General features: G+C 39.3%; 1 protein-coding gene across 2 annotated transcripts in view; it reads right to left on the bottom strand.

Annotated features, from left to right (window-relative positions):
• PTPRR (protein tyrosine phosphatase receptor type R) overlaps positions 1-18,897 on the bottom strand; it is a 283,812-nt gene that overhangs the window by 121,926 nt on the left and 142,989 nt on the right. For both annotated transcript variants that reach the window (XM_004700448.2, XM_004700449.3), the window contains 2 exons: positions 3,102-3,215; positions 691-846 (listed from right to left, as the gene is read on the bottom strand). In XM_004700448.2, coding sequence (XP_004700505.1) covers positions 691-846; positions 3,102-3,215 — 270 coding nt within the window. The remainder of the gene's footprint in view (positions 1-690; positions 847-3,101; positions 3,216-18,897) is intronic.

Below are 18,897 nucleotides of genomic sequence, written 5' to 3'. Positions count from 1 at the left end.
GGAATAGATTGTCCAGGGGGGGGACCCCAATCCGGGAAACACTGTGATGAAAGCTACCCCACGTTTTCAAGGTTGGGCTCCTGGAAAAGATAACCACACTGGAACTACGCCCCACATGGTGGCTGTGGGTGTGGCTGTTGCCAGGTGTTATCCAACTGATTTCCTCCTAAGGCAGTACCAGACAGAGTAGAACCATTGCATAACATTTTCTAGGCTAATCTTTGTCGGAGCGGGTCCTGTGGAACCAATGGGTGGGTTCAAACTGCCAGCCTTTCCACTAGTATCTTAACTCTTGAGCCAGCACTCCTCGAGTTGAGGAGCGAGGTGAGTAGGGTGAGCACTGTGAAAGTGAAGGCAACCATATAGGGAGAAAGATTTGAGCTTTTTTCTTTTGACACATCAACAATCAGCAAATCAACTGGATGGTCTTCCTCAATCATTTATTGAATAAGTAGCTAAGAGACCACAGATGTGGAGAAAAAGCATCCGTGAAACTTTGATGTGAAAATGAAACCCTCCTGAGAGGTAAACAATATGCAGCTCAAAGAATCTGATCCATGGGGAGACTTTTTTTTATTATCAAATAACATTATAATGAGCAATTTCAATCTCAAGGCCCCTTTGAGTTAGCCTACTATCTTGTCCTGAATGGGCAGGATTTAAAATGAAATATTCCATGCAACAACATACCTCAGGGGAGATTTCTGTAATTCCAAATTGGGATAAACTTTGATGCAAAACATTGGTATTAAGTGAACGGAGCACTTCTTCAGATGGCAAAATGTCAGAAATTCCTGTTTTTCGACTTACTGGAGACACAAATATTTCAATACTGTTCTTCTTTTCCTGATAAAAGCAGATGATTAACATATATTATAAAAACATTCTAAACAACCTTCCTACCCTCTAGGAAGATTGGAATCCTGAAATGAATCCTGGAAGACTTTTAACTTCACATTTATTTGCTATTCTTTGGTACACTTAACTACAAGTACAGCACTTGAAAAATTCAAATAACCTTCTTTGAATTTTGGCACCTCAAAATTTATAGCTTCTTATTCCCTTGCCTATTTTCTATTCCATTTCACATATTTTGAAAGACTATTTTGTTCAGATGTTTCCTTACGAAATGCTTCTTAAAGAATCATTTAAAAATCAAGTCGATAAAGCAAAATAAGATAATTATTAGACATCAGCATTCCATGTCCTATTCCAGATGATTTCTTCTAACATGTATTAACATGAAGGCTGGAATGGCCAGGGAAGAAAGTGTTTGATGCACTTTGTGGTCTCTTTTTATTTATTATTTTGAAACTATTTTATTGGAGCAAGTTTACACAGGAAATTAGGTTCTTATTTAAATTTCGCAGTCGTTAGATTTTGCACAATGTGCCAACAACATCCTCATTTGTGTTCTGGTTGTTTCGTTTCTGATATTACAGTTTCCCTGGCTCTTTAGCTTCTCATTTTTGCTTTAAAGAAAACATTGAAACATTGGCCCTAGGGTTTCATACATATGGGTTTTTAAAGGATCATTGATCTTCTTTCCCTTGATTGATAATTTTTTGCTTTTTACCTCAAATATGTCACATGGTTAAAAATCTATCCATGGAGAGAAATACTTATATTATATAATGACACTTCTCAATTCATTTGCCCCATTAGCTGAAATGGAGACATACTTTTTTGACACAATTTTTATCATCAATAATTGATCTCTCCTTTTGTCTGTACACACACACACACACACACACACACACACACCAACTGGAAAAACCTCATCAACATTGACATTGATATTTTCTTTCAGAACTTTAACAGTGCACTTATAGAAATAAATCATTGTTAGTCATTTTTTTTCTGGCACACGAGGTTCTTTCATGCTAGATTTTCTCTGAATGCAATTTGCCAGAAGCTCAGCCAAGGAAACAATGGAATATCAATGTATTGCTACTATTCCACAACAAAAGCTTTCTGTTTGCAGAAATATAGGATACTGCTGATGTGAAATCCACTTATAACAGTTCAAATAGTGTATGACCTAAGCATAACAAGAGAAGGAACAGAGTCCATATTGTGTGCCTGGTGCACTACTATGGACCTTAAATCCATGCATCATTGAACACCCTAATAAAAGAGATATTCTTGTTATTTTCATTTTACAAATGGAGAAATGCTAGTAGTTTGCCTGATGTCACAGCACTGGAACATGACACAGTTGGGATTAGAGTTGGGTCTGTCTGTCTCCAATGAGCCTGGAGTTATCCCTGTGTTGGACTGCCTCACACATCATCCCAACTCTATTGATTACAACGCCTACTTTCAGAAAGAAACATGCAAATACTGTTACTAATATTCTCTGAGGGTATGTATTTCCCCCATCTGTGTGGCAAATCCCTCGTTTATCCCTGCCCAAAGCTATCTACTCATTAAATCTGTATTCACAAAAGTAGGCCTAAGTTTTCTTGTAGACGTCAAATTTTTTTTTTTTTTTTAGACGTCAAATATTTAGATCTAGATCTATGATAACTAAGTGTTTTTACTTGCGCAAGCAAGACCAGGACATAAACAACTTCAGTCTTACAGGATATTAGTACTGTACTTTCTCTTCTATGTTGTTGAGTGTGACTCATAGTGACCCTATGTGATAGGGTAGAAATGTTTCAAAGAGTTTCTTAGGCTGTAGTCTCTACCACAAGGTCACCAGTTCAAAACCGCTAGCTACTCTGAGAGAGAAAGACTTGGCTTTTTACTCCTGTAAAGAGTTACAGTCTTTGAAACCCACAGAGGCAGTTCTACTGTCTTGTAAAGCTGCTGTGAGTTGGAATGGACTCTTTGTCAGTGAGGTTTTTTTTAAAAAATAATTGTTACAGGAATAGATTGTCCAATCTTTTCTCTTGTGAAATGGTTGACTCTTCATGGGGTAAATAGCCTTATCTTTTTCTTGCTGTGTAGCTGGTGGTTTCAAACTGCTGACCTTGCGGTTATCAACCCAAGGTGCTTCCACTACGCCACTAGGGCTCCTCTTCGAACTATAGCATGAACCCTTAAATAGTGAAAACAAAACTCGTACTCCATAATGTGAAATTTAGATGTCTTACAAGGAGACGATTGATATGCACTTGTTGAGGTAAGAGTCCCAAGGCTGCAGCCACTCCTTGGCGAAATGTTCGAAGCAGGGTTATATTCAGCTTACTTACATCCATTTGAAGTGTCTGGAAAAGTAAAGAATAAGAGATATCCATTTTATATTAAGTTTTTAGGTTGGCTCACTCACTTTCTGATTGGGGACTTGCCACAACAAATTTTGTGGCTCACATTCATGTGACATTTGAATGGACATAAAATTAAACACACATCTTATGGGAAAATTAGAAGTGAGTAAAAAAGTGGTGTCCTATAGATCATATATCTGCCTAATCATGTTTGATGACACCAAGCAATGACAGGTTTCTGAAGAATCTCACTGAAATGTGTGTTCATCTATTTTGCTTTATGTTTCAGTCCCAATGATAGAATGATGTCATCGTCCAAGCGTATGTATGTCGGTAATCCAAGCCAAAGGACATTTTTAGTTTGTGATCACATACAGCATGTGTAAGTCCCAAATCATGAATCATGACAGTTTCTCTATATAAGGACCCACTTTCAGTGCAAGGCAAAAGAATAAGGTAGAATAATGCATTTGCAAAGAAGATGGCAATGATACTGATGGTTTGGGTGAAGGTGATAATTCTTATTCAGAAATTTGGGCAAACGCTTAATGGTCAGGCTTGCTCTGGAGAAAATAATAGCAATTAAACGTTTAAAAATATCTAAGATAGAAACAAAATTACAATATTAATGACACAGCCTTAAGTTGAGACATGAGTTTTACGACTATCTTTAAACTGTGAAACAATTTGCTTTATGATTCTACAACAGCACCATCATCTTTGAGGTAGATCATGTATTTCTTATAGTCTTAGAATGCTTAATTCACTACCTTGACCATAGTAGGTAATCAATAACTGCCGAAAGACTGCAATACTTCCTGTTCTGTAACATGAGGCATATTTCTACATACTCTGATGATTTGTTTACCAGTGTAAGATAGGGAGTAAAAAGTCTGAATGGGACTTCCAGTTTCCTCTCAAAGGGGCTGATACTAACTTGGGGATTGATAGTCTTGTTGGGAAATAGTACACCCTCTCTACATTTAGGCAATATAAATTGGCATCAATCAGTGAGGGGAGCAAATGTTTGGGGTTTCCGGAATCAGAGGGTGGGGTGAAGTCCAAACAAATGAAATGCTTTCCAGGAAAGAGGGCAGAAGCCACGGGAGCTTCGGGCTGTCCACGTCTTCTCGCTGCCAGCAAGTTAACCCCGCCTCAGAGAGGCCCCACGAGACAGAGCAGATGCGCCCCTGGGCCTCCGGGACTGCCGACATTGAAGGGAGTGGAGAGCCTCATTTTCCTCTTGCGGAGCGGCTGGCAGTTTTGAGGGGCCAACCTTACAGTTCACAGCCCAGAGTTTCACCAGGGTTTCGCACGTGAACCTTAGGCGAGCGCTGCGGGGCTTAGGCATGGAGCTGCGGCTAAGGTCTGACGAAAAAAGGAAAAAAAGGAAAGGGAGCCAGAAAAGAGCAGAACTTTGAGAAACTCACTAACAGTCAACACTAGGGAATAGGGATCCTGAAAAGGGGCAAAGGAAAACTATGTTGGAATAGATGCTGTAGCTACATAAATCCTATCAGTAATGCCTTTTGTGAAATAAAATTAATCCGATAGGATACGATTGTTTATTATATTATTCGCTGTCCAGTTCTGTAGTCTTAAAAATGCTTCCATAGATAACAAGATAATTTAATGCAGAAAGTAAGCTTGGGTTCAACCCAGAAGGATGGGGGTTTGGAAATGCATCAATGAGAAACACATTAAACTTTGAAGGATGCCTTATGTATCTTACCTGCAAACCCAGGAGATTAGAAAAACCCAGTCTGCCCGGCGGCTCTGAGAAACAGAGCTTGCCTTTGACCCCCAGCCTGCTTTCAGGTTTTGAAGTTGGGATCGTGCCATTTGGTATGGGACCGTGTACTGGAGTCTCTGTTTCACCCTCTTCTTTGGCGAGGCCAAGGATGGGTTCCTCAGTTTGTTTTTCCTTAAAGATCATTTTATTGGCGGCTCTTTACAGCTCTTATCACAATCCACACATATATCCATTGTGTCAAGTACATTTGTACATATGTTGCCATCATCATTTTCTAAACATTTACTTTCTCTTTGAGCACTTGTTATTAGCTCCTCTTTTCTCCCTTCCTCCTCATATCCCCCCTTGGTAAATTATAAATCATTATTTTTATATCTTACACAGACCTCTGTCTCCCTTCACCCACATTTCTGCTGTTCGTTCCCGTGGGGGGCTGGGGGTGGTTATGCGCAGATCATTGCGATCGGTTCCCCCTACCTTCCTTGTATTGCTAGCGACTCCCATTTCTCTTCTGGAGGGGTTTGTTTGACCTAGATTCCGTGTCTCGTGAGCTCTTCTCTGTACCAGTGCACATGCTCCGGTCTAGCCAGAACTGAAAGGCAGGACTGGGGTCATGATAGTGGGGGGTGAGGAAGCCTCAAAGAACCAGAGGAACATTGTGTGCCTCCTTGGTGCTATACTGTGCCCTGGTCAACTCATGCCGTTCTTGTGACCCTTCTGTGAGGGGATGTTCTATTGTCCACAGATGACTTTTGGGTCTCTGCTCCCAGCCCCCTTGTTCTCAACAATATGGTTTATTGTTTTGTTTGGGTCTTCTGATACCTGTTACCTGATCCTGTCAATGCCTTGTGATCACACAGGCTGGTGTGCTTCTTCCATGTGGGCTGGTTGCTTCTCTGCTAGATGGCCGCTTGTTTACCTTCAAGCCTTTACGACTGTTGTTAGAACAAAGTGCTCTTGCATTGAGGAAGGGCTTGAACAGAGGTCCGAAGTCCATCTACTTCCTCAGTGTCTTACTATATAAATATATGTACGTAGGCCACTACCTCTATTTTTATGAATATATTTGCATAAGTGCACACCGATGTTTATACCTCCACCCACAGCTTTGCTTCCTACATCTTTCCTCTGCTTCCTGTTACCTTCCTCCTGCCCCACCATCCCGCTGCCTTCTCTCCTTAGTCATTTCTCTCAGCTGGCTTGCTGTAGTTGCAGCACAGAACTCTGGCTGGGCCGCAGTGTTTGTCAGGCAGGTGAGGAGGGAGGCAGTGCTGTTAATCCCTAGAGGCAGGATTGGGAGCCAATGGTCCACTCTGGGAAGGGAGAGTCAAGAGGGTTGTGTACACATTTGAGAACTCAATTCCCAAGGCCATGATTAACTTGAGGCTTGTAACTGTGGAAACAGTTATTAAAGTCTTCGTTCCTCAGAATGAAATGGTAAATGGGAAGTGAAATAGGAACTGAAGATTAGAGATCCTTCATGGAGGCAACTTTCCAAGAAGGTAAATGCAGTGCATTTGAAACAGAAATGTAGCCTATCCAACTAATGGGAAGAAGCAAATTGAAGTAATTAGTTAACTTAGGCTTAAATCATCTAGCTCATTGCAACAAAAACATGTGAATAATTTGCTTCCGTTATTTGCTTCCCTTTAAAAAACTGCATTAATTTAATAAGGCACAAACATATTCTTGACTATTCCACATAAAACAAGCGATGCCAAACTATAGCACACACAGACATGTAGATGCATAGGAACTAATAGTGTCAGACAGTAGCTGTGAGTGTACTTTGAACAAAGGAGAGGATTCACGGACAAAGTAAGAATTTCATTTCCCACAAAACCAAAGTAGATGATTTCCTGTGACTATGGCTACCTCCTCCCTTCTGCTAGAAATTCACAGCTTCTCCTCATCCTGATCTGTGGAATCATAACTACTAAAATAGAACATAAATTTCCCTGCCAATAATAATAGTGTTTCAGCTGTAAGCCATAAAACTGTGCATGATATGGTTCAGTCTAAATTCTAAACCCATTCGGTCATTTTCATCATTTTACATACAATGATTTAAGTTTTTAATTTCAAAGAGATTAGAAAGTTCTTTCCAAATGTAAAACATCTCTTCACAGTAGTAAATAATACAAACAGAATTACTACATAAGAACAATCGCTATCCTTATTGATATTATAAACACACATATCAAAAATGAATGGCATTAACATTTTTAAAAATTCTAACTCCATCTGTATTTAGATATTTTGAGGCCTATGCATGAAGAAGTTCCTGAATTATTTTCCTTCAGTTCAGGTCTAAACTTCCTCCTCTGTTCCCAAGAAAATGCTCCTTTGTAACGAGTCTTTCTCTCTGGTTGCCAGACTGGAATTGGCTAAAAAATCACATCCGAATTGAGCACCAGTCCTGTGTTTGAATTGTTATGTACAATACAGGCTGTACATTTGTATTCTTACTGAATGGTTACATTATATTTTCACAGGAGGAGATAGCTTCTAAATGCTACTTCTTCCTGATGTGTCAGCCAGTCTGGTCGCCTGGCTGTAGTCACCCAGTAAGTTCTGTTAAATGATGGAGGCCACGTGGCCAGGTCAGTTCCTGGAGAGATGTCCTCAAAGCCCTTGAGAGAAGAGCTCACTTCAACTCCCAGCACCAGGACCTAGCTTCTTAATCACCAAAGTGCGATCTTTCACACATTACTTTATGCTCATTGTTACTGGGAACGATGAAAAACTGTTTTCTACCATTTCATTCTTGGCTAAGGAGCCTCTCCTTTTGAGCCACAGGTTGGATTGTCAAGTGATTTCCAGGAATAAAAGCAAAAATTTTTTTTAAAAAACAAACTTAATTGTCTAGCAAATGATTAGCATCTAAAGTTTTACATGATTGTGAAATGTGGTTATCAATGTGAAATAAACTATTTTCTTTACTAGCTTCTATTGATGCCTTCACCAATTCTTCCTCTTTCCCTCCCCAAATTCAGCATATGGCATTTGAAGCAATAGAGAATTGTTAAATACCACAGGGTAAAGGACTTGAATATCGACCCACAGCTATTCTTACAGGATTGAACATTTGGTCCAATTGTAGTTGTAATTGTGCGCTCAGTGGTTTTCCCATAGCTGTTCTCTTTGACAAATTTTGGAAAACATTTATCATGATGACCTTGGGACATCTTCCAAGTCTAGACTTGGTTGTATCCTAAAGAGTCTGGCCCCTCAGGCCCCACCACGAAGGCCCAACCTCATGGCCGAGGCTGTGGTGTGTGCAATCCTCATTTTTTCAGCCTCTTGAAAAAATGTTTCCTTTGCATGTGTCTTTGAAGTAAACAAAAACTACTGGACTACAAGAGATGATTTCAACTCTCTCGCTGACCATTCCTTAAAGAGTTTTTTTTCTGCTTAAACACCGCACAAAACTTTATTAACAGGTATTTGGTGCCATCCCTCTGACAGTGTCGTCCACGGTGGTCCACATCCCCTGCCCTCCCCTGGAGACATAACTGGAAGTCGGTATTACATTGCATATTGAGAAATGTAAGAAATTATAAAAAGTAAACAGTCCGTGTTATAAGGAGATCTTCATAAGTATATTTAATTGTCATATAATGGCACCTCATTGAATACATGCACACTAGTTCATGCAAATGTTCTACTGTTGGACAATCAAATAGTTTTTTATTACTTAATATTACATACACCACTGAACATTTCTGTGCATTTTCTTGTTTGCTTAAATCTTAAATTATTTTCTTAGCACTCTATGATTATAGTAAATATTTTTAAATAGTTTTATTTATTGACACATCAAACACTCCAATGGTTTAAACATATTGCAGAGTTGTAAAGAGTTGGGCAATCATCACCATAATCAATTTTAGAACATTTTTTCTTTCTTTTACTCATTATTAATAGCTCCCTATCCACCCCCTCCCACTCACCCCAACCTCCCCTGCCATAACTATGAGAAACTATTAATACAACTACCATATCTAAGGTTTACCTCTTCTGGATTTCAGGTAAAGAAAACATACGAAAAACAAAACCCCAACAACAATAACAAAAATAAAACAGAAAAAACTCAATAAAAGCAGAAAATAATAAAAATTAGAACAAATTTAAAATGGGTCAAAAGGGAGAACAAATGGTAGGTGTTAAATTTTAACAGAGCTACTTATGCATTCGTCCACTTTCCAACTCACTCTGTCTGCTAGTAAGGCTATTCATATCCTTGGTCAAATGTCTCAGGAAATTCACTAGAGCTTTAATTCACATAGAGACTCTGCAAATAGATTTTGGGCTTTCACTGTCATCCATAGCTTCTGCACACCAGGTGCTCAGAAGTTAATCTTGAATACTATTCCCTCCTCTCCTCTAGGATTTTATTATATACAATCTTTGAATTACACAAGCTTCTGTCCTTCTTTGGTGTGGACTTAGCTGACACCACAATTAGATGTGGTTTGTTTTAAGACAGACCTTTAAGACCCTACGTGCTATTCCTTCTGATAGCTGGGCCCCATCTGATTTTTTCACTACATTTTACTATCACACCCATTTCTTCAGTGATCTCTGCAGGAGGGCAAGTACTGAGTAGGCCTAATTGCATTGATCTATGCCAAGAAAACCGGAAGACAGCTACCTGGCCAACTAATTGAAAAATATCCATATTTGTCCCTTGAGCCAATAGAATGCAGAAAGTATCCAACCTTGTCATTAATATGACCTGTGTAAAATTTGCTGATGATACTGTTTAAAAGTTTGTCCAGGTAACCAAAACTTATTTAGCTTGTCTTCATGATCAGATGATAATGAAGTTATCATTATCAGGTAACTTCTTTCAAGCAAGACCTTTGAAGGCTTTATTTCTTGAGGCTTTATGCATGTGGAAATTCATTTATATTGTCTTTAAAAATAAATAATATCTCAACCAGATATTAATTTTTTCTCTTTGCTTTAAAGATTCCCTCATTATCTTTGGACTTTTTTGAGCTATTTAATTTTGAGCTCTTGGATATTAAATTATAGATTTAATCTTTATTTTTATTTTTTGTCTTCCAATTCTGTTGTTATAATCAAATGTTTTCTGTCATTGAAAGCTGTGAAAAATTCCCATGCTGAGGAAGGCCTATCTTGTAAGTAATTTGCTTTTGCTGCCCCAAATCCCATGCACCAGAACATCAGACCCACTGCCTTTGGGTCAGTTATGACTGAGAGTGACTCTAATGGGCCGAGAACAGCTCTTTAGGATTTCGGACACTGTAACCCTTTTATAGGACAGACAGGTGGTGGGTCTGAACCGCTGGCTTTGTTAGCAGCCCAATGTTTAGCGCAATGTACCATCAGGGGCCCAGCATCTCAAATGAGTCTTAATTTTTCTCTAAAATTTAAAACATCACCAGGATAATTTCTTAGAGTAATATTTAATAAGCTATAATGAATGTGGATTTTTCATTCTTCAGACTTCAGGATATTTATTTTGGAAATATTGTTGCCTCTTATATGATTAAATGATATCTTCTAAGTATTCTTATCTTCAATAACATTAATTATGCATATTCTCTGTATGTCTTTGATTTAACAAAATTTATATTTCATTTTATAATTAATATATTTTGGATACTTTGAGTACTATATATGCTTTAGGGAAGAAAAAACAGAAATTAATCTTATTGTCTTTTTTATTACTGTATGCATATGAGGGGGCTTCAGACAGTGTAGAAAAATGGAATTAAAAGATAATGGAAATGTTCCATATACTTTCTGAAACTTCCCTTTATATACACTTCAAATTCAATTTTATCAAAACTTAATTTATCTTTCTCCCTCTGCCCATGCACAATTAAATTTTCTTTTGATATTTCATATAACGTGATGGAGTATCACATTTTGGACACAGTGACTTCTTTCTTACTCTCCACATCATGATAATGTAATTAATAAGCAAGTCAGAATTTTCTATCTTCTAACTAGATCTTAAACATTGAATCTGTCTTCTCGTCCTCTACCTTCATAGCTTCGTTCAGATTATGATTGTGGCTCCCACACTTGAATGGAATCTTGATGTGTTGCCAAGCTTTACAAAACAAGGGAACAGCGCAGAGTTTAAAATCCAGGTTGCATCTCTCACACACCTATTCCATATGTGTGCTGAGCTAATCTCAGAGAAGCTGGACTATGTGAAGAAGAGAGGTAGCATCAGAAGTGGAAGAAGGCCTACTAACAACGTGCACTTTGCAGATGACACACTCTTGCTTGCTCAGAGGGAGAAGGACGTGCTGATGACGACCAAGGATGCAGCCTTCACTACGGCTTACAACTCAATGTGAAGAAGACCGACATCCTCACCAGGTAACATCATGATACGTGGAGAAAAGTTTGAAGTTGTCAAGGATTTCATCTTGCTTGGATCCACAATCAATGCTCACGGAGGCAGTAATCAAGAGATAAAATGAAAGAGGGAACTGATTACAAGGAACTATATGTGACCTCCTCCCTGGGGGACGGACAACCAAAAAGGGGTGAAGGGAGATGCTGGACAGGGCAAGATATGACAAAATAATAATTTATAAATTATCAAGGGCTCATGAGGGAAGGGGGAGTGGGGAGGGAGGGGAAAATGAGGACCTAATGCCGGGGGTTTAAGTGGAGAGGAAATGTTTTGAGAATGATGAGGGCAATGAATGTATAAATGTGCTTTACACAATTGATCTATGTATGTATTGTGATAAGAGTTGTATGAGCCCCTAATAAAATGATTTTTAAAAAAGGACCATCCAAAAAACAAAAAAGAGATAAAATGACACATTGCATTAGATAAATCTGCCACACAAGACATCTTTAATGTGTTGAAAGCAAAGATGTTGTTTTGAGGACTAAGCTGTGTGTGCCTGACCCAAGCCATGGCATTTTCAATTGCCTCACAGTCATGTTGACGTTGAACAAGGAAGACTGAAAACAAATTGATGCATTTGAACTAAGGTGTTGGCGACGAATATTGTGATACCAAACCAGCAAACAGATCTGTCTTAGAAGAAGTACAGCCAGAATGCTCCTTAGAGGCTAGGATGGTGAGACTTCATCTCACGTACGTTGGACATGTTATCAGGAGAGCCCAGTAGTTGGAAAGGGGGAGATTATGCTTGGCTAAGCAGAGGGGCGGCACAAACCAGCAAAGCACTCAACAAGATGCGTTGACGCAGTGGCTGCAACAATGGGCTCCGAGGGAAGAGCAGCTGTGAGGACGGCGCAGGAGTGGGTGGCGCTTTGTTCTGTTGTACAAGGGTCACCGTAGGCCGGGACCCACTCAGCAGCCTAACAAGGATGATAACAACATATATTGCACAATCTTTCCAATTTCAGATTTCTCAGGCGTGCATTTTCATTGATGCTCACCTCTGATATGCTAAATAGGTTTTCTGAATGATACGCTTTGTTGGCTATGAATTGGTCTAAACCTCAAACAGTGTTAGCATCCATTTATTTTAATGAATTTGAGAGTTTTCAAAATAGATTTTTCTGTATAAAAATTAAACATGTTCATTGGAGAAAATGTATAAAATATAAGAAAAAAAATTAAAATAAATATTATTCGCATCTATTTATCCCATCATTCTGAAATAAGGTTGCAGTCTTGTTAGTGTTACTGTTTTTCTGGTAGCTAACGCAATATGACACCTATATCATATATGTATATATCACATATACCCATATAAATCATGCAAATGTTTATTCTTTTTGAAGTAATGCTATAAATATCACATTTCCATCATGCTATGAGGAGGAAATACTTATTTTATACTCTAGATGGCGCTAATTGGTGGCAGCTCCAATAGAGTAAGACCCCTCGATTCGTCTTCTCCTACTTTCCCCAGGGAAGGGGAGGCGACTTAGGGAACCAGTGCAACTGGAATAAGATCCTGGGTGTGTGTGGCTCTGTGCTTTCTTCTGGGATTGACTTCCCATAAAGAATATGTGCCAAGTCTGCTCTTTGCCACGAGGCAAGCAAACTCTAGAGCACACCTTATGGGACAGCTCTACTGCCTTAGGTTGTCACTCTGAGCCCAAACTGGATTCGATGGCACCGAACAACAAGCAAGAAGCCGCATGGCTCGGTCCTTAGAGGGGAGGGCCACGGACGGTCAGTGCTGCCTAAAGAGGGGAATATGTCTGCTTCATGAGGTTGAGCCATGAGAGGCTAGACTTGTCGTGGTTTGGATTCGTATCTCCAACAACTTTATCAGCGATGAAGCTGACATTTCGACTTCTGATGACCTGCTTCCTTTGTCTCTCTCAGTTGATTCAGAATTCAGCCAGAGAGGAGAGAAATGCAACTTATCGGCTCCCTCGATAAATTAAACCCCCCCCCCCCCAAAAACTAACCAACAAACAAACTCACGGCCATTGAGTCGATGCCGGCTCATAGCAGCCCTAAAGGAAAGGATAGGACTGCCGCTGTGAGTTTCTGAAACTTCGCTCTTTATGTCAGTAGAAAAAGGGAAAGCCAAAACCACACTCACTGCCATCAAGTCAATGCTGACTCACAGTGACCCCCTTTGGGTTTCCGAGACTGCAACTGTTTACGGGAGTAGAAAGCCCAGCCTTTCTCCCGCAGAGCTGCTGGTGGTTTCGAACTGCAGCCACTATATCACCAGGGCTTCTACGGTAGTGGGGAGGGAGCACAAAATCAGACATTAAAACAAACAAATGAACTATAACACATACAAACAACCAAACACTCTAAAAGCTTTTCTTGTCCTGTGGACATAGGTGAGCATGGATATTTACAAAGGTAGAAAGGGCAGAGAAGCATGCTGGCGTGGGTGCCATGGAAAAGCATGAGTGGAGAAGTTGCAGAGGGGGTTTGTCACCACTGGCAGATGTAATCAAGAAAAGGGTGGAATAAGAGAAGGAGGTTGCTTTGTTGCTGAGGAAATATTTGGCCTTGGAGAAGTGATTCTACTCAGTCTGTGGTCATGATCCATTGGAAGGTCAAGTTAGGGAGTAAACAGAGTTCAATCCCCAACTGAATGGCTGTGTTCAAATTAGTAAGTCTCCCTGAGCCTCAGTTTTCTCATCTGTCATATGATGATGGTAATTGCATCTCTTTCATAGGCCATCTGTGAGGATCATATAAAAGAGTTGGGACTGGCAACTAAAGAGTGAACTTTGCATGGATTTGCTGTACACCAAGGTTGAGAGTGGTTCAGTTAATGACCTGCTTCTTTGGGTAATCAGTCCAAAGAGAAACCGAGTGGCCACTTTGTTGACTACTTATTTGGAGGTGCTCTGGTGGGGGGGTAATTAAAGTGCTTACCTACAGATTGGAGACTAACAGGGAAATAATATGTGAAAACTCCAATTAATTCATACTACTGGAAAAGCAAATACATGCCCTTAAAATGCATATTGGTTAATGGTTGGTTGGTGGTATTGCATCTTTGCATAAACGTGAGCCAAGATTTAAAGTCACCTGTCAATAAAAATCTCAGAATTTGAAATAAAAATGTATCTTGATTATTGTTTTCTTTAGGATCCCTGGTGGTACCAAGGTTAAGCTGTTAACAAAGAGGTTCCAATCTACCAGGGCGCCTCACGGGGAGGTGTAGTGATCCGCTCCTGCACAGCTTGAGTCCGGCAGGCACCATGGAGCAGTTATAGTAGGTCCAACAGGGTTGCTATGAATCAGCATCAACTTGTGATTCTGGTGTTTAGTGAAACACTTAAAAGTGGCCAAATTGAATTGGCAATGCTTCCATTGATTCTTACACTTCTCAGGGAATGTTAATCACAAGTCAACCCCAAATTATCTACTTTTGAAGAGAATATACATTTGTGGTGTAAGTCACAATGGCGCTTTAAAAAAAATGTATAAGTGTGCTTGACACAATGGATGGATGGATGGATTGTGATAAGAGTTGTACGAGCCCCAATCAAATGATTTAAAACAAGAAAGAAAAAGACTGTTTCCAGAGTCTCTGTTTCCACTCACTTCCTTGCAAACACAATCCAAATCCCAAGTACTTCAAAACTTTTCATAGATGTCAAATTAAATGGATTGTCCTTTCTTCTTCTCTCTGTTGCTACAAATTAAGTATTAATAATAAAACAGAGCCAAATTTAGTGATTTAGATTAGAATACCTTATTATACTGATTGAAAAGGTTTTTTATAACCTAGTTTTAAATTTTTTCATTAAGCTCTCTCTTCTATTTTAATGTTATCTCTTAATTAGTGTACCCTTTCACATTCTCCATTAACATTCTTGTCCAAAAAAATAAGAAACCTTCTCTTTCTCCCTTAAATACTCTGGTAATTTAGCAATTAAATCCAAGGCTTTAATGCATTGCTCCAAGAACTTTAAATTCCATGTAATTTGGAGTAAATCCCCATCCTTATAAATAAGCTAGTTTTAAAAATCATTAAATTATAATGATCTTAAGTTTTTAATCTATAAATTCATGGAACCATATATTATTTCTACAATAATATTTTTCATACTTTTATGAACTGAGACCAAACTATACTAGCTATCTGCTGTGATTTTTATTTGTATTTCTACTAAAAAAATATTTTTATCAGAGGTACAGACATATGTATGAATCAAATAGAAGTAAACAGTAGTTCAATAGATGTTCCTGAGAGATAAGAGAAAAATCACGATTCAACACAAATAGCTATTACCCTGGGTACAGTAAACAAATATAACAGCAAGTTGTTTATTCCAACAGTTTTCATGTCTCATTATTATATGTGCAAGTCAACAGCAATTTCTACCTTCGTCTCCTCCGATTATGGTTTCTACCTTGTACTATTAGTTTTCCTCGCTGCTTCTTTTTCTTTGTGTTCTTTCTCAGTCTCCATTAAATTGTTACCCCCCCTTCCTGCAGCATTCTCACACTGGAGGCAAAATACAGCCGCCAAAAGCTTATGTGGGAAATGGCTGGAATCAGGGCCACACAGAACCCTGCACAGACAAACGCCCGACACCCAGGCGAATGGTGCCTGCGAAAGGAGGTCAGACAAATTCAGGTGTATGCATCCGGCCCATCAAGATGAGGAGACGCTAATCATCTGCTCTGTTTCTGCAGCTCTTCTGTCCTGACTGAAGCACCAGCAAGAACAGACACTACACTAACCTCCAGGTGGTATTTAAGAATGTTTGTTTGGAAATAGATGCACAGGGGGAAAGTGATAGTTCTGCAACTCCTCTACCGCAAGCACTTTTCCCCCCTTGCTCAGAATCTTATATAATCCGAGGGACAAATGATGTAAATTCACCTCTTTTTTTAAGTGAGCCCATTAACAGTGCTTACAAACCACGACATGCTTTATCCCAGATGCGAATAAAACTCAGTGATGACTCCTTTTTATTTTTAGATAGTTAAATCCAAGCGAAAAAGCCCTGGCGGTGCACTGGTTAAGCTTTTGACTCCTAATCCAAAGGTCGGTGGTTCGAATCCACCACGGGCTCTGAGAGAAAAACCTGGTTGTCTGCTCACTCCCCAAACCAAACTCGCAGCCACCGAGTCACTGCTGACTCGTAGGAACCCCCTGGGTGTTTCCGGGGCGGTAACGGTTAGTTTCTGGGAGCAGAACGCCCGGTCTTTCTCCCACAGAGATGCTGGTGGTTTCGAATTGCTGATGCTGTGGATTGCAACCCAAGGCCTACTGCTTCGCTACTATGCCAACAGGGTTTCCCCAGCAAAGTTTACAACCTACGAAACCCTATGGGGCAGTTCCCCTCTGATGTATAGTGATATGATGAGTCAGCATGGACCCTGTGACGCACACCAGCATGTTCAAACAACCGCGATATGCTCTTCTGGGACTTGATAGGGGTCACTTCCAGAAGACTGAGTTGTTAAAGGATCGGGGGCCACAGACTCAAAACATAAGTCTGGTCACGAGAGTTGTTTGTATTCTGACGCTCATAGACCATGTTATCAAGGTGCGTTCCTATCCATGAAATAATTTGTTTCACTTCAATGACTGCAAAAGAATCCTAATTCTTTTAAAAATTTTTAATTTTTTTTTAATTCTTTGGTGAAGGCTATATTCTCCAAGAAGCCTGGGAAAATAAAATGAAGTTTATTGGCACGTGCTTTTGTGATGAAAATAAAAAAAACTCTATGATTTAATGTTCTTTCAGCTTTTATCCTGGGTAATTTAGGTTTTTCTGTCACAGTAGATAGTCACGATTTTCTGCATAAATAAAGCTGAATAGAAACAGTGTGTGGACTACATTCTAGCCAGGCTTCTTGTAGCCCTTTCATCTATAGAAGGATGTGGTAAAACACAAAGAAGTATACAATTTCCACAGTGTGTTATTCTAGTGATTATCGCTCTGAGAAGCATCTTGTTTCTAGAGAGAATGATGCTGGGTGACGTCATCCAGAGCATGATTGCACTAATGCCGTTCTCTTATCCTTTCCCCAGCCTCAGTCATAATCCTTTTGTTTTCTGTGAGCATGATTGGACCCATGGTATTTTTCAGGATTGCTGTATCTCTGCTATTAGATTGTTAGATAGATGGAAATGCAAAATCACAAAGACAGAGGAGACTATATCAGGAGATTGCAAAATATACATGGAAAATTTCCATTATTGTGAATCGTCCTTTCCATGAATTTTTCCAAGGCCCCTTGTTCCTCTCTGTTATGGGTAGAGGGAATGGAAGATTCCAGGCAGCACAATCCAACCTCAAATATCAACTTTGTAACTCGTGGTAGCAATCGATCGATTTGATAGCTACACATAGATTTACGACTATGGAAGCTGTAGGAAAAAATGCTTTGGTATTCAAAATTAAGAAATTACACCTCCTTTAAGGTTTTAATTTCTACTAAATGACAAATTTCCACAGGACAGGCTTCTTCAAACTCCAGGGTACATATGCCTTAGACAAAAGAAGAAAATTCACTAATAACTATATTTTCCTTTTTGAGTCTGAAGTATTGCTATTAAAACCTAAGTCCTGCTTTGAAATTATTATCACACCATTATTTGACATTATGATGGGCTCATGTCTCATGCTAGATTAATATTCAAAGATAAAGACCTGGCAGCACTGCACATTGTGTCAAATCAAGATGGACTCCTTTGATGGAATGATTTATCTTGATGGCTGTTTTCTGCAATATTGAATCAGACAGGAAGCTAATTCAATCTTACTGCTAACTTGGATGGAAACACCAGATGCCCTAATTTTTGTCATTGTTATTAATCATTATGAACCACAGATAAAGTCAGAATTATCTATAACTTTGCAGGAATGCTGAAAGCCCTGCATTACATTTAACCTTCAAGCTAATTTCTTAATTTTAATATTGTATGTCCAGGATTTAGAACAATGCCTAGACCACAGTGGAACTCAGTACATATTAACAAAACAAAACAATAACAACAAAACCCTTTGTGAGCTAAACATTTTGTAAGGCATTCCACCTGAGAACAGGACTTTTTAATACAGATTAATGAGAAGAGGCAAGGTTAAATAACAAGCTTCGTGGTTTACTGGAGGAAAACAACGACGCTGACGTCCCCAGCTGGGAATTAGGCCAGGGATGTGTCATGTCACACACGTTCATTCATTGGTCCCTACATGCTATTAAAATGGGAGAGAAGGACTGGTCTTTTAGGGAAGACTCCACGCATGTAAAGGCAGGCCCCCCACAAGACAGATTTGAGAAAAATGTCTAGATTTAGTGACTTTGCTTCTTTCTCCTTAGCTGTCACTCTCCCTCCAATCTCAGAGTGAAAGCAAGCGGGACAACGCAAAGATGCTCAATAACATCGGCTCTTTTCTGAAACTTTTGAGTTTGACCAAATAGGTTTATGTGCAATCCCACTCTCTTTAACTTGGTTACGGATTTCACAAGAAACTCCTTAAAATGATGGAAGCCTCAGTACTGGATAG

The sequence above is a fragment of the Echinops telfairi genome, unplaced genomic scaffold (genome assembly GCF_000313985.2).
Source record: "Echinops telfairi isolate 266 unplaced genomic scaffold, ASM31398v2 ScPeMD7_2;HRSCAF=8, whole genome shotgun sequence".
NCBI classification, from domain to species: Eukaryota; Metazoa; Chordata; class Mammalia; order Afrosoricida; family Tenrecidae; genus Echinops; species Echinops telfairi.
This window is presented reverse-complemented; position numbering and strand designations above follow the sequence as displayed.